Source organism: Gastrolobium bilobum, unplaced genomic scaffold, assembly GCF_033153095.1.
Source record: "Gastrolobium bilobum isolate Gb01-03AN ecotype WA unplaced genomic scaffold, APGP_CSIRO_Gbil_v1 utg850, whole genome shotgun sequence".
In the NCBI taxonomy this organism is placed as follows: Eukaryota; Viridiplantae; Streptophyta; class Magnoliopsida; order Fabales; family Fabaceae; genus Gastrolobium; species Gastrolobium bilobum.
In genome coordinates, this window is record NW_026897748.1 from 348,938 (window position 1) to 365,819 (window position 16,882).

General features: G+C 36.1%; 2 protein-coding genes and 1 non-coding gene across 3 annotated transcripts; 2 read left to right on the forward strand and 1 right to left on the reverse strand.

The window, feature by feature from the left end:
• Positions 1-1,820: 1,820 nt before the first annotated feature.
• LOC133309854 (zinc finger protein ZAT11-like) lies at positions 1,821-2,336 on the forward strand. Its single transcript, XM_061510707.1, has one exon. It carries the CDS (start codon positions 1,821-1,823, stop codon positions 2,334-2,336), a length of 516 nt encoding a protein of 171 aa, XP_061366691.1.
• A 12,387-nt stretch (positions 2,337-14,723) lies between these two features.
• Positions 14,724-14,830, reverse strand: LOC133309855 (small nucleolar RNA R71). The gene has a single exon (XR_009751371.1). It is a non-coding gene; the product is annotated as a small nucleolar RNA R71 (small nucleolar RNA).
• A 37-nt stretch (positions 14,831-14,867) lies between these two features.
• LOC133309846 (uncharacterized) lies at positions 14,868-16,553 on the forward strand (the record flags this gene model as incomplete). Its single annotated transcript, XM_061510692.1, has 3 exons — positions 14,868-15,253; positions 15,362-15,701; positions 15,753-16,553. Coding segments are annotated over exons 1-3 (1,527 nt in total), but the record flags the coding sequence as incomplete, so codon positions are not given.
• Positions 16,554-16,882: the final 329 nt, after the last annotated feature.

Sequence of the window (16,882 nt, forward strand, 5' to 3'; positions counted from 1 at the left end):
CTTGGCTTACAAATAAAGTCTTTAATAGGTCAGTAGGTCAGATAGGCTGAATTTTTTTTGACGTAGGCTTGGGCCAGGATAGCCAAAGTCCAGTCCAGCCTAGTCCATTTACACCCCTACTACTGGCAGCTGCAGGCACGGTGTTCCACTCTTGTATTCTCCCATATGCGCCAATAGCTACTTTGGTTTGGCTTTTGACTGTGTTTCAAATTTCACTATCTCTAGTTTTCAAAAAAAAAAAAAAAAAAAATTCACTATTTCTACATTCTCTTAAACGTGTCGGCGCGAATGTTTGTCAGTGTGAAAATGAATATCTTGATGCTATGTAGTACTATACCACATGCATAGCTTGATCATGAAATCAAAAACAAAAACTAGTATAAGGAGAAAAGTATCCCCATTCTGATCAAAGGCATTATTTTGTTGCACGCCAAATTAGTATATGTCAACGCACGCAGTCCATCTTGAAGCTTTAGAGAATTCAATCAAATATTTGTTATAAGATATATATTATTACTTTCTGAGTCGTAACATATAAACAAGTGGCTTGCGCACACAAAAAAGAACTGAGGGGCATAATTCCCAAGTTGCTTGGCTGATTACTTATTAACTTTATATATAATATACTAGAAAATTTCAGGACATTATGACTGCTTCAGCTGGCCAAAGCAACATCAACAAGTAACTCCCACGCGGTTGTTCTAGATTCATAAACCTGTGAGCGTAAGCCCCACGTCAGCAAAACAATTTTTCTGGAATAGCCCAGACACAACCATTACGCGAGCATCACAATTCACTACCAGAACGGTTTGGATTGGATCAGTTTTAGAAATAAAAATCATCTGATTCTATCCCTTCAATTTTATCATGTAATTATCCATTCGATTTAGATTTTTTTTCAAATCCGATCCAATTCAATCTAATTTTATTCGATTTGGATTGAATCGATTTTCGATTTTTTTAAAAGCATATGATTTGTATGGTGACTAATGTGTAAATAACATATCTTTTGTATGTATTGACTTTGTAAAGTTTATATGATAATTATTGTGCAATCTAAAAGTATTGTACAACAAAAAGTTGAATTATTATCTTTTACCTCCAACAAAAAATTTATAATATAGTTGACTGAGATACTACCCAAATTTTTATCTTATAGAGGAGATGTTATACAACAATAACTCATAATAAAAATATATTATGTATCTTACCAAGCAAAAGAAGCATAACATAGATCAAGCACAACCCACTTTTTCCAACATGATGGATTAATGGGTCTTGGATTAAGAATTTTGCTATATGATTTTTGGGATATGATTGAGAAAAAGTCCAAGTAGGTAGATGGTAAGGTTGGAGAATTATTGGATCAGTCTTTACCAATCGATCAAAAAATCAATCCAATCCAATTAAATTTTGCGATATTTTTTCGATTTTCGATTTTTCGATTTTCGGTTAATTCGGTTCGGTCACCGCGGTTTGGATTGGTTGATGAACCACTTATACAAAAGCACTGAGGGCATTCATGTCATTATCTTCATACGACTAGTCAAAGAGGCAGTCCGAGATCTGTTAACTGTTAAAAGTAAAACTCTTAACTTTCCTTACTTTTGAAGCATAGATTGTTGATAGAAAAGAGCCGCCATAAGTAGTTTATTTAAATTAGTCAAATTCCTTGACTTTGTTTATAGTATGGCTTATAAATATAAACCTCAATGTCCAAGTGTTATTCACCAATCACAACTCAATTCTAAATTCTTTACGTACTTCACCTTACATTGCATATTTTTATTTTTATTTTTGTTTATTCTACGTGCGTAACCATGAAGAGACAGAGAGATATTGAAGGATTAAAGAGCATAGATTTGGCAAATTGTCTAATGATGCTCTCTCGTCCCCAAGAAATCAACAAGCTACTGGAAAAAGGTTTTGGGCATGTGGAATTTGAGTGCAAGACATGCAACCGCAAGTTCTCGTCCTTTCAAGCACTCGGTGGCCACAGGGCTAGCCACAAGAGGTTGAAACTAGACGAGGATGAACTCAAAGCACATGCTACATCTCTGAGTTTGGGAATTAAAAAACCCAAAATGCACGAGTGCTCCATTTGTGGGAAGGAATTCTCTCTGGGACAGGCATTGGGAGGCCACATGAGAAGGCACAGAACTATCTTCAACGAAGAGTTTTCTTCAATAAAAAAGGTGGTTGCAAAATTACCAGTTTTGAAAAGATCAAATAGCACGAGGGTAATAACGTGCTTGGACTTGAACTTAACGCCGCTTGAGAATGACTTGAAGTTATTGTTTGGAAAGATGACTCCGAATGTTGATGCCTTAGTCTGATTCTTATTGTGTTGTTACATATAATTTCTCTTTTGTAATAACTAAATTGTATTTAATTAGACCTGTCCGATTTCTTTTGAAATCGTGTCTTGTATTCTTTCAATTTTTAACGTAAGAATTATTTCTTATTTTCTTCTCAACTTATATATTGCTTATAACGATAATCACAATAATGGAATAATCTTTCCCGTCTTCCAAAAATTTAAAAAATAAGGTTGAAGATAAATTTGTCTGCTGTCTTTCCGGGGAAGTTTTAACATGTAGAGAACTACTAGCTAGAAGAAGGCGAAAAGAAAAATCATTTTTGACTTTCAAAAACAGGCAAATTGATGAAGCGGAAAAAGGGGAAATGTATATCTTTCAGCCTTTCAAGACTCGAATATGGTAATTCTAAGGTCAGCTTTCAACAAGAACATTCTATTCTTGGTATAAGATCACTTGCATGTGTGTTAGCAGAACATTGTATTGGGATCGCTGGAAAGGTAATTAAAGAGAAAATATCTAATTGGTTTATTATTTATAAAGATAGGAAAGTGGTAAGTGGGAACAGACGCTAAAGTCGAACAGGGACTGCATTTGAGGAGTATTTTTCTTTGTGCTACTGTTATTAAACGACGATTAATGAAGAAAAAGAAAATTGCAGTATCCACTTCATCAAAGAGAGAGGATGTATTCTTGTATATATATACATGACTAGACATAAGTATGAATTATTTTTTTACATAGTAATTAATTATATAAGCACAAACTATTCATTTGCAAACTTACATGGTTAAACAGCTCAATTCAAGCAAAGTTTGTTTAGCCTTGTAAATATTAGGGTTTAGTTTTAACCAGTATCAATAAAAATTAACTGCATTATTATTCAGTTATATACAATTACATAATAAATAAAAGGATTGATCTCATCTAATGCAAAAGAGATTATGCAGTCATTGACAAAACCTAGCACAGTTGGTAGATAGATGGGTCCTTTAAGTATGCTGATAGTGGTTCGATTCTTGGCTGGGAGAAGCCGTACCTACAATTGCGTGATCTCTCTGCGTCGAGATGATTAATCCTTGACTTTCAGCTAGAGGATATCCTTGGAACAATTTCAAAAAAAAAAAAAAAAAAAAAATTATGCAGTCTATGCCTCGTAAGCTCATAGGAATGATGGTGCCAGTTTAGTTATATTTACCCTGCTAAAATAAGAGTATTCTTTTAGGATAGTTTATTTGATTCAATTAAACAATATATATAAGAAGATTTATTTAAATGCTTATTATGTTAACTAATTTCTTGTACAATTTTTCCTTTTTCCTCAATTTATAACATTTTATCAATATTTGTTCTGCTTTTCATCAATTTTTTAGTTTATTTTAAAAAAGTATTCGTCGGAGCAACAAGCTAGTCTTCAAACCCTTAGCTCACAACTCGTAGGCTTTGGTCAAGGCCTCCATTTCTAAGCCCATGTTAAAGCGGGCTAATCCAATTTGATCCGTATCGGCTTAACCTGTAATGGGCTAGGCCTAAATGATCCATATTGACACTTGACAGTGTTAGAATTTGGCAGCTTCCTTACCATGAGTTACAAGGAAAAACATTACGTGTACATCGGTACACCATTAAATAACTTCTTGTGACAATATTAACTTATAAAATGGTCCTTTAGTTTATTTATCATTGAGTCTCATTACTAATCAGTTTTTGCAATTCAGTCCATGAACAAAATTTTATCTAGGAATTCAAGGATGGCAGGGCTAGACTGCTAAATAATAATAATAATAATCCTATTACTATTGCCGCCGTTATCGTTGTCACCGACTAGCTACGGCGGCATAGAAGAACCCAGATGAGTCGGCGAAACCGTCTAGTGTTGCAATGAAAAACACTCAGTTTTGAACTTCTTTCTCCTAAGAAAAATTCAGGTTGTGGAAGTGGCAAGTCTGTCTCTTCGTCTTCGCCTGTTGTTGGGACTCTCAATTACTTTTTTAAATAACACTATTTTCAAGGACTAGATTGTAATTTCAAAATTCACACTTAAACCTATTCAGCAAATTACAGGTAACTAATTTCGAAATACATCATCTCACGTGAAAGAAAAAAAAACATAACATGATTATAAGAGAACGTTACAAACATATAAAAGTAAATTAATTCAATATATATTTTTGCTTTCTCTTTTTTTCATTATTGTTAATCCGTAGGGTTATGCTTCCTTGCATGTCGATATCAAGATCTTTATCCAAATAATTCACACCGTTCATCTCGTTTACAAAGTAGGCTATTACTTCTTGTCATTAATGGTTTGATTCACACATAACGGAAGTAATCGTTTCCATTATTATTGTCCAATCGCGAAAAGCTGAGACTGAGACCCATTATTAAAGGACAAATCTTCCAAAAAAAATTTGTTATAAAGGTTTCCGTAATCATGCGTTGAAACCTTCGTGTGGGGAATATGATACATAGGGTCTTGATTTTTTAATTATCTTTACCATTAAATATAATAAATAATTCAAGCAAAGTCGCCTTACATGAGTTTTTCCATCATGGAGACCCTGCTAAGTTTTTTTAAAAAAACGCATTCCACTGTGCTTTTCGAATGAAGTCACTGAGAACTTCTGCTTTCTTAATTAATTAATATATACATACATTAATTAAACACGGATAGTTCACCAATGAGTTATTTAAATGAGATGAGACCAAAACTATTGTTTAACTTGTAATAAAAACCAAATCATATTACCCATGGGGGAAATGATTTTCAACCTTCCTGTAGTTTATGATTAGTGGTGAGGAAAGCATGTGTAAATCATAAAATAATATATTAATATATTATTAAATGATCAGCTTCACAAGGGAGATTATTGGAATATTTAAGTGTGATGAAATTTCACATTGCTTGATAATGAGATAAGTGAAGTGCATATAAGAATTCGACATTGTGTCACAGTCTAAAACCTTAAGATATTAGGTTCATGAGTCCTCTTACTTATATACATTTCACTTAGACCATAATTAACTAATGTGCAACTCTATCACACTTGAATATTCCAACAAAATGAAATACTAAAAAAATTATACCCGGATTAATATATAAAAGTTAAATTATTATAAAATTTGTAATATAGATTGATTACTCTCTTTGCCTCATATCGTGCGAAATTAATTTCACTAAAAAGTAAATGAAAGGATTGAACTCGTAACCTCGATTTAAAACCTTCGGCACAAGTGGTCACCGAGCATGTAAAGCAATAAATTCAATCTTAGAAATGAAGGCACATTTATCAATCAAGGTGCCATTGACAATTTAACATCTCAGGACCCCAATTCTCTTCATCTTTTCATTTGGCTTAGCTTAGTACCAAAGCTCAACAGAGGGCAACCAATAAACAAAGGTCCGACACATTGGGATTTGCTTTTATCTATGGTGTGGGATTTCCTTGAAGTACGTTAACCTGCAGAACAAGATTATTGGTTGAAAGTAGATTCGAAATTACGTGCTTGAAGAGTGCAAGGCCTTAAATAAATCTTCTTAGCCAACTGAACCAACCTGCATCGCCTTTTAAAATTATATTGTATTTTAATTTATTTGATTTGATGGCTAAAATGTTAGCCGGGCCAGGAATCTTGTGCCTATAGAATGCCTCTCATAGCTAGAAACACATCTCTTTTTGCTGGTGGGCGCGTGAATGTTTGAATCCTACATCTATCGAAACCTCTCACCCATGTTGTATGAAATCAATTATCATTTTGCAAAATAAATAAAAAAGTAACTAGTTTTGTGGTAGATATATCACGAGAAGTGTTAATCAAAACAGCTCCGCAAGCTGGAAAAGTCAACTTGTAGGCTGTTCGATCCCCATTAAATCTCAGGTCATGGGAGCTTAATATTGACCACGTGATAATTCCACGAAAGTCAAAACTCCCTGCAGTCAACCTCTACAACTCCCACTTGTATGTGATGTGTTATTATCTGGACTTTGCATGTTTTGCTCTCGTTTCAATGAGCTATATTAATTAATCCTGATAGCAGATTAGTTGCTAGTGTATTTGAATGGTGTTGTGAAGTCCTATAATATTGCTAATGGTACTTGCACCCAAGGCATGCACTAACTGACAAGTCATCCAAGGTATGATGATCCGTCCATACCGATCAACACAATGTTCCCGGAATCATCAAAATCATTAAAAATGAAGATTAATTTATCGCTAGTTCATTTCATGGACATTTTTAATTAGTTAAAAATTAAGCCTGTGCAATATCTACACTTCTGGCATAACGGACTATTGCGTGAGGGAGTGTGTTAGAGAATAATATAACTCATTAAAAAAATCCTCACCCAACACTTTAAGATTTTAAGTTGAAGTGGTTCTTGACAGTTACCGGTATTATTGTCTCCAATTCTACCAACATTTAATCGTGTTCAGTTAGAATGACCAACTACAGCATGAGATGAGACCGATTGAAATTTTTTTACGATACTTCTTATCAGCCAGCATCACTAACCAGAGGAAGATTCGACGTGAATCACGTTTTCATTGTCCATTTTAGGTACTTATTTTTTCTAAAAAAATGAGAATTTACGGTGATAGAAAATTCACTCTATTATAACGTCCGGACAAAACACGAATCTCAACATAAATTTAATTGGAATTACAAATTGATTATCAACTGAGATTCATGCGTTAAAAGCAAAATATGTAATTATTATATGTAGAAGACTGTATAAGTGAATCAATCTCCTTTAATTAAGAAAAGAAAATCGTGGGAATACAAGACAATTATACACCAACGTCATTGCTGGTGAATTTCAAGCACGTAAAAGTTGCTTTACGTGGCTAGTACTAACAGTAGTGCTCAACATAATGGCATGCAAAATTAAGTAAAGATAATACATTTCCTGCAATGGCTAATATCCAGAGTATTCCTTGTGTTCATTGCCTTGGACTCCACTTGCTATGTCGCCAAAAGGAAATAGATCAATATGAATTTTGAAGTTCAACCAACGTGCTAAAGAATTTTCTTTGATGACTGCATATATATAAACAGCTTTTAGACTTTTGAAATCATATATGTATGTGCCAAATGTCAAAGTCTTGCATTATATATCTAAGCTATATTCTCTTTGAAAATATTTATATGGACCACTCTTCCATCATCAATGTGCAATATCTTTAGTGGGGAAAAAAGTTTCGATCATATGCAACTAAATATAGAGATCGAGAAATAAAATAAAATAATGAAAAATTGTATACGTTTTTGTGTGTAAATAGTTATACTTATTTTAGCATTGCTCATTCGTATTTTTTTTTAAAAATAAATATATAAAATAAAACCTTTCTCATTCTCTCAAACTTGATGAAACTAACATTCATTTTGGCAAAAAAACCAATCTGTTGTTTTCATTTCTCTTCCAAGTATTTATACAAGTGCTGTTTTACATCAGAAAGAAGTAAGATAAAAGCGCGGGAAAGTCTAACAAGAACCTAATTCTGTTTTGCCAGTCCACGTGGCATAATCTTAACAACATTAGCAACACTAGTTTGATTACTATCAGATGTGGGACTTCTTTGTTCCAAGACCCCCCCCACAAGCTGGACGATGTATATCAAACATCCCCAGCTTGGAAACAACATCAGTAAAAGCAGCACGACCCAAAGGTTTGGTAAATGTGTCAGCGAGTTGATGAGAAGTGCCAATGGGAAAAAGTCGAAGGAGACCAGATTGAATTTTGCTGCGAGTGACATGGCAATCTATTTCAATATGTTTGGATCTCTCATGAAACATGGGATTATGAGCAAGATGTATGGCGGATTGGTTATCACAATACACAGAAGCTGGTGACGGCCATGGCAAATGAAGGTCTTGAAAAAAGTATTGAAGCCACTGGATTTCGCAGGAGAGGCTTGCAAGGGCGCAATATTCCGCTTCAGTTGAGGAACGGCTGATGGTAGATTGCTTCTTTGTCCTCCAGGTTACCAAAGAAGAACCAATGAAGACACAAAATCCAGTAATGGATTTTCGACTCTCTGGACATGTAGCCTAATCGGAATCTGCAAAAGCTTGCACACGAAGATCATTCTTTGCTGGAAAAAATAGACCAGTACCAGGAGCTTGTCTGAGATAATGAACAACCCGTTTTGCAGCAGCCATGTGAATATTGGTAGGAGCAGAGATGAACTGACTGAGAGTTTGAACGGCAAAGCAAATGTCAGGGCGAGTATTGGTGAGATATAACAAGCGACCAACAAGTCTTCGATAGGGAAAAAGATCAGAAAGGAGGGTCCCTTGATTACTTTGAAGCTTGGCACAAGCTTCAATTGGGGAAGAAACAGATTTGCTATCAAGAAGACCAGAATCCTTGATGATGTCTAGCACATATTTCCGTTGATTCAAAATAATACCTTTGGAAGAGCGAGCCATTTCTAATCCAAGAAAATAACGTAATTCTCCCAGATCTTTAACACGAAATCTGTCATCAAGCAACTTTTTGACTCTTGTAATCTCAGTAAAGTCGTTGCCACAAATGAGAATATCATCAACATAAATCAATAAAGCAGTAGAAGAAGTATGCTGATGAAGGAGAAATAAAGAATGATCAGAATGTGCCTGAATGTATCCTATGGATAGAAGAAAAGTAGATAGCTTCGCATGCCACTGGCGACTAGCTTGTCTTAATCCATAAATGGATTTTTGGAGATGACAGACTTGGCCCTGTTTAGGTAGAAATAAACCTTGTGGAGGTACCATGTAAATTTCTTCAAGGAGGTCCCCATGTAAAAAGGCATTGTTCACATCTAATTGATGAATGAACCAGCCTTTAGCAGCTGCAATTGATAGAAGAATACGAACAGAAGCTAATTTGGCCACTGGACTATAGGTATCAAAAAAATCAACTCCCTCCAATTGAGTGAACCCCTTGGCTACTAGTCTTGCCTTGTATCGTTCAATGGAGCCATCTGAATTGTATTTGATTTTGTAAACCCATTTACATTGAATAGGTTGTTTATCAGAGGGGAGATCAACAATATTCCATGTATCGTTTTGTTCCAAGGCTTGAAGTTCTGCCTCCATTGCTTTCCTCCAATGTACTGATTTAACAGCTTGAGTGTAACAACTAGGTTCATCATTAGTGGATATATTATGACAGAAATGTGAATATTGAGAAGAACAATTTACATAAGAGAGTACAGTAGAAATGGAATGTTTGGAAGGTATGGAAAAGGACTTACTCTCACAAAAATTGGTATGCTGATTGATGATAGGGCTATAGTGATATTGGTCAAGATATTTAGGAGTTGCCTTTATCCTGGTGGATGTGCGAAGTTGAGGTGGCTGAGATAAATCATGAGTTGTAGCATGTTGTGTAGGATCCTCAATAACAGTAGGTGAAGTGTCTCCATGAGCGGATAGAACATTATCATTGCAAGTATGTTGATCAAATGCACACTGTGATGTATCAGCAGGTACAGAGGTGGGAGCTGTAGGGATAAAAAAATAATGGTCAAAGTCAAGATATGGCTGAGGTGTAGGGAGGGTAGCAACTGCAGTATCAGAAGGAGCAATAGGTTCTGGCTTATATGTGGTATCAAGAAATGGGAAGTGATCTTCATAAAAAAAAACATTTCTTGATAAAAATATCTCTCTGGACAAAAGGTCATATAAGACAGAACCTTTAACACCAGCCTTATGACCTAAATAAACAGATTTGCGAGCCCTAGGAGAGAATTTTGATCGATGGGCATGAAGGGTGGAAGCAAAAGCAAGACAACCAAACACTTTCAAATGAAGAAGAATTGGAGGTTGATTGTGGAGAACCTCATAAGGTGTTTTGTGGGCTAAAATGGGAGTGGAAGTTCGATTGATTAAATGAATAGCATGTGTGATAACATAACTCCAAAGGGAAATTGGCAAATTAGATTGAAAAAGGAGGGCTCTAGCCACATTGAGGATGTGTTGATGTTTCCTCTCCACCATACCATTTTGTTAGGGACATTCCACACAACTGCATTGATGAACAATTCCCTTTTGTGAATAAAAATCAGCCATGAGAAATTCCTTTCCATTGTCACTTCGAATAACAGTAATGGTAGTGTGAAACTGAGTCTCAATAAAAGCCACGAAATTCTTTATATGAGAACTAGCTTCAGATTTAGCCTTCATTAACATCACCCAAGTAAATTTTGAATAATCATAAACTATGGTCAAAAAATACCTATCTTCAAGGGAAGCAATAGCAAAAGGGCCCCAAATGTCAACATGAATCAACTGAAAACTATGTATTGAATTCGATACAGAAATAGGAAATGACAATTGTTTCTGTTTTGCCAAGTGACAAGTATCACAAGGGTGCAAACAGTCACCCGAAATAAAAGGAAATCTAAGAGACATCTGTCTCATTACAGTATGTGGTATATGACCAAGTCTTCTATGCCAAACAACAGAATCATGTTTCTGCATATTACAAATTTGAGTGTCTTTATTGCTACTATATCTCTGCATATGACAAGCTTCCTTGATATTCTTTCCCATGATCACATATAGCCCATTTCGTTGCTCAGCAATACCAATCTTCATGTGGGTATGGATGTGCTGTATAAGGCAATGAGAAGCACAAAAAATTAGAGAACAAGGGACATGAGTTAACAGTTTGGCAACAGAAATGAGGTTAACCTTAAATTAGGGAACAAAAAGAACATCAAATAAAACAAGAGTAGGAGAAACATGAACAGTTCCAGAAAATTCTGCAAGAACTGTGACTCCATTAGGCAAGTTAATAGAGATAGGTTGGATCTTTCTCAATTGTGTAAATTGGGATCTCAAATATGTCACATGATCTGTGGCACCACTGTCTAAAAGCCAATACGAATCTATGTTACCTGGCTGATCCATCAATGCAGTATTAAAATTGGATACTTGTGTAAAATTTGTGGCATGATTGGTAGAAGGAGCAGAAGCGGAAGTAACATTATTCTTCTGGAGTAGGCTCAGAATGTGCTGATATTGATCACTAGAAAGAGTGACACTTGAAGCTGAATCTGATTTGCTAGTAAAAAATCAGATGTGTTTTGTGCTACAATATTGGTAGCATGAGGTGCAGGATTTCGTGGTTTATATGCTTGTGGAAAACCATGAAGGTGAAAGCAAGTTTCAACAGTGTGATTAAATCTACCACAATGAGTACAAATCTTTGTAAGTTGAGTACGACCTCCACCATAATTGTTGAGAGAAACTCTGCCTCTTCCTCTAAAACCTCTAGCACCATGATTTCTTCGAAAAGAAGCATTATCAGAAAAGCCAGCAAAAGATTGGTTGTTACCTGCACGACCTTCACCTTGAAATTGTCGTTCCTGTTGAGTTACCATGGAAAAAGCCTGAGAAACATCAAGAAGAGGCTTAAGCAACATTATTTGGGATCTGACTTGTGAATATTGCTCATTTAATCCCTTGAGGAACCTTATGATATAATCTCGATCACGATAATCCTTCATTTTCAAATATCCACCACATGAACACTTGGTCGAGCAACTACAAATTGGTAATGGCTTCAAATTATCTAATGTATCAAACAGAGTTTTAAGTTCAGTAAAATACTCTGTGACATTTTTATCTCCTTGCTTCAAACGATAGATCTCCTCTTGAAGATCAGAAATCCGAAATATGTCAGAACGAGAGAATCTGTTACATAAATCAACCCAGACATCTCGAGCTTTTTCGATCCATATGATCGATTGGACAATTGATTGTGAAATTGAACGGTGAAGCCATGCATTTATCATATTATTACACCTCTGCTAAGCGAAATAAGAAGGATCATCTTCCAATGGTGGATCCATGCTACCATCAATAAAGCTTATCTTGTTCTTCGAAATGAGCGCAACTGTCATGGCTCTAGACCACGTATGATAATTGTTTCCATTGAGTAACTGAGGAACTAAGATTGTGGATGGTGATTCGTTTGGATGTAAAAAAAACGGATGAGAAGGATTTGTATAGAAATCAGGCACCGCCGGAAACACCACATGATGTGGAGGCACCGGTGGATTCACCTTCTGCCATTATAGAAGACAACAAAACGAAAAATCACGCGTTTCTCTCACTGCGATACCAGAGCCCCAATTTAAGGCTCTGATACCATCTCAAACTTGATGAAACTAACATTCATTTTGGGAAAAAAACCAATCTGCTGTTTTCATTTCTCTTCCAAGTATTTATACAAGTGCTGTTTTACATCAGAAAGAAGTAAGATAAAAGCGCGGGAAAGTCTAACAAGAACCTAATTCTGTTTTGCCAGTCCACGTGGCATAATCTTAACAACATTAGCAACACTAGTTTGATTACTATCAGATGTGGGACTTCTTTGTTCCAAGACATTCTGCTATACGAGGGTTCTTGATCAAATCTAATTATGTTTCATGCGTTTTATTTTACCACTTGATAAACCTTTAGTTTATCTTGTTTAATGGACTAAAATAATATGAATTATCTAGTTGAACAAGTCAAAAATTAGGGTTTTAAAATGATAATCATGAATATTATCTGATTGTTGGAACTAATTAATATATTTGTTATTTTTAAAGGGATTTGATAACAAATGATTCAAATACGAAGATTTAGATAAAGAGAGATCAAATCAGAAAAGAAGATGAATCAAGGTGAAAACAATACGATTGAAGATCTTATCAAGTTGTTAGAAGTGGGAGCTTAAGCCCCCATTCACAAGCTTAAGCGCCCAGACAAGTCCAACTTAGGCCCATTCAAGTTTTCTACTGCAATACGAACTCTTGACCTATTTAAACACCATTGGGGACCAGAAATACATAACTTTTACATTACTAAACAACTCTTGGGTGCTTGGAGGCTGAAGGAACGCGGAGAAACATCAGATTCATGTTCGTGAGCGGCGGAGACGGATCAACGTCAAGTGTTCACTGGAGATATTGAAGATCCACCAATCACCTATGGAGTTTGGGGGAGCTTTTCTATTTTCTTTTGTTCTTGATTTTACTATGTCCGGCTAGTTCTTTAAGTAGTTAGGGTTAGATGGATTTTAGTCGATTTATTATGTTTTGAACAATTCGCTGTGTTAATTTTCCTTTATATCATGAATGAAGTTATCTGTTTTTAATGCTTTATATAGGCTTGAATCTTATGTAATGATCATCGGTGAATGCATGACAATAGGAATGTTGGTGTGTGATCCATATCTGATAACTTCATCGTAAACGTTATGATTCTAGGGATAGACATAGGGTTTGCGTAATCTTTAAGATTCTTGAATTTAATGCTTGCATGCTTGGGGAATAACCGGGGAACTAGGGTTCTTCCAATTTTGTAAAGATTTTAGAGTAACAAGGGATTGAGCTCTAATAACATGCGAAAGAATTGATTAGATTGATACTAAGGACAATTAACATTAAGAAGGAATTCAAACGTAATAAGGAGATTAAAGGAAATCGAACCCCTAGCTACGTTTTTATTATATTAGTTAATCACATCTTTAATTTCTTGTCTTTAATTCTTGCAAGTAATTAGCTTTAATAATTAATATTTTAATTTTACAATTCAAATCCTGTTTCCAAATACACTTTCGATTGTCCAACTAAGTTTGCGATAGTGAATTAGTGCTTGAACCGTAATCCTCGTGGGAACGATCTCTTACTTAATCATATATTACTTGTACGATCGGTGCACTTGCCGTGAGTAGCAACAAGTTTTTGGCGCCGTTGCCGGGGATTACTATTTCAACATTAATAGTAGCTATTAATTCTTTAGATTGGACCTTATTTTCTGTTATTTAATTTTCTGTTATTTAAATTCAGTTTTATTTTCTTATTTTATATAATCTATTTTTCTTGTTTATGTGAGGTACTGTTGACACCGATTCCTTGCAATTCGACCCGGAGATAGAGAAAACAGCAAAAAGAAACAGAAAACTTGCTAAAGAAAGAAGACAGCAAAAGAAAGAAGCTTTAAGCTCAACAGAACCAAGAGAAGAAGCACTGGGAGACAACAATGCACCTCCACCACCTCCGAGAACGTTGGGAGATTACATGACTCCTGCTCGAGTTCCACAGACGGCGAGTATTGTTAGACCAAACGTGGATGCTAACAACTTCGAACTCAAGCCGGCACTTTTACAATTAATCCAGAAAGACCAATTTGCCGGAGGAAGCACGGAAGACCCTTACATCCATCTGGAAAAATTCTTGCTATATTGTGATACCTTGAAGATGAATGGGGTGTCTCGGGATGCTATTTTGCTCAGATTGTTCCCATGTTCACTTAAAGACGAAGCAAGAGGATGGTTGCAATCGTTACCTCAAGGAAGCATCACTCACTGGGACGACTTGGCAACTAAATTTTTGGACAAATTTTTCTCATCTTCGAAAATGGCAAAGCTCAAGGCGGATATCACTTCTTTTGAACAAAAAGAAAGTGAATCTCTATATGAAGCATGGGAAAGATTCAAGGGACTACTTAGGAAGTGTCCCCAACATGGCATTGAAGCTTGGGAGCAAGCGAGAACCTTCTTCCAAGGGATGACGCCGAACACAAGAACATTGGTGAATGCTGCATCAGGAGGGTCCTTGAAAACAAAAACTCCAGAGGAAGCCTTGGAATTACTAGAGTCTCTAGCCTCTCAGGAGTATGACAATGCTCCCGTACCACAGAGAAGAGCGGGGATTATGAAGCTTGATGGCTATGATGCTATCCTGGCCCAGAATGATCAGATTCTACAATTTAATAAGAAACAGCAACAACAACTAGATGCTCTCACGAAGCAATTTTCTGATTTTCAAGTTTCTTCTGTTAATACTCCAGTAGCTTCTGTTAATACTTCTTCTTTTGTTTGTGATATTTGTGCAGGTGCTCATGCCACTGATGACTGCAAGGCACCCGAAACTGCAGATGTTAATGGAATTTGGCATGATCAAAAAGCTCCATATAATCCAGGGAGGAACCAATACGGCAATAATCAAAATCAAGGGTGGAGAAATAAAAATCAAAATCAACACCCGGGATTTAGTTACAGTTCAAACCATCAGCTGAATCCTCATATGCCAGTGCAACAACAACCTCCTCAACAATCAGAATGGGAAAAGGCCTTTGCACAACTATCCAAGACCACATCAGACTACATTCAAAGTTCCAATAATTTCAGAGAAGACACTTCAGCCTTTATGCAAGAGACAAGGGCCTCATTCCGGAATCAAGAAGCTTCTATCCGGAATCTTGAAACTCAGATTGGCCAGCTATCAAAGCAGTTCACTGAAAGAGTTCAAGGAACTTTTCCAGGTAACACTATTCCAAATCCAAGTAGGGAACACTGCAATGCGATTACTACTATGAGTGAGAAAGCCATTGAACATGTGGTAAAGCCTTCAGTTGAGAAAAAGAAAGATGATGAACTTGCAACTGAAAAGGAAAAAGAAAAGGAAGTTGCCAAAGAATTTGCTGCAGAGAAAACTGTTCCTGAAAAGAAAGAGTTCAAATGGGAGAAAAAGAAAGCTCAAGAAAGGCAAGAAAAGCCATTGGAGCTCTCACCTTATGCAAAGATTCCATATCCGCAGAGGTTCAGAGAGGAAATCAAAAAGCAGCAGTATTCCAAGTTCCTTGACATTTTCAAGAAGCTGCAAATCAATATCCTGTTTACTGAAGCCTTGGAGATTATGCCCAATTACGCAAAGTTCATGAAAGATCTTCTATCACGAAAGCGTAAGCTACAAGAATGTGAGACGGTGACGCTGACAGAGGAATGCAGTGCCATTATCCAGAAAAAGTTGCCTCCAAAGCTTAAAGATCGAGGAAGATTCAGCATTCCATGCAACATAGGCAATATGGAAGTGAAAAATGTTCTATGTGATCTCGGTGCCAGCATCAATGTGATGCCACTATTTATGATGAAGAAACTGGGGATCACTGGAGTAAGGCCAACCAAGACAATAGTTCAACTGGCTGACCGCTCTACAAAGCAAACTTATGGCATTATTGAGGACATATTGGTAAAGGTTGACAAATTCATTATTCCTGTTGATTTTTTCATCCTTGATATAGAGGAAAATTCTACTATTCCTATGATCTTCGGAAGACCTTTCTTGGCAACCTCAGGAGCGCTGATTGATGTACCGAAAAGCGAGTTGATCTTACGGGTAGACGGGGAGCAAGCAATTTTCAAGTTCTTTGATAAAGAAGTCCCTTCACCTATAATTCAACCGCAAGATCAAGTCTACTATATTAGTGAAAACAAAGGAGAAGAAGAGCACAAAGAGAATTCTTCTCAAGAAAGTAAGCCAAAGGTTAAAATGGAGAAGCTCAGGAGCAAGAGTGCATCTCACTCATATGCACAAGAGTACTATGGGAGAACACCATTTCTGAATGATGGAGCTTGGTCATCACCAAGCCCATGCTTTGAGCCACCATGAACGTAAAAGAGGTACGTCAGGCTCGTGACGTAAAACAAGCGCTTGTGGGAGGCAACCCAACTATATTTTTATTTTCCAACATTTTAGTATTTAGTAATTTAATTTTAGTTTAGCTTATTTTCATTATTCTT

Excerpts from the sequence above, each read along its gene's own strand:
- LOC133309854 (XM_061510707.1), top strand. The coding sequence starts at position 1,821 with ATGAAGAGACAGAGAGATATTGAAGGATTAAAGAGCATAGATTTGGCA.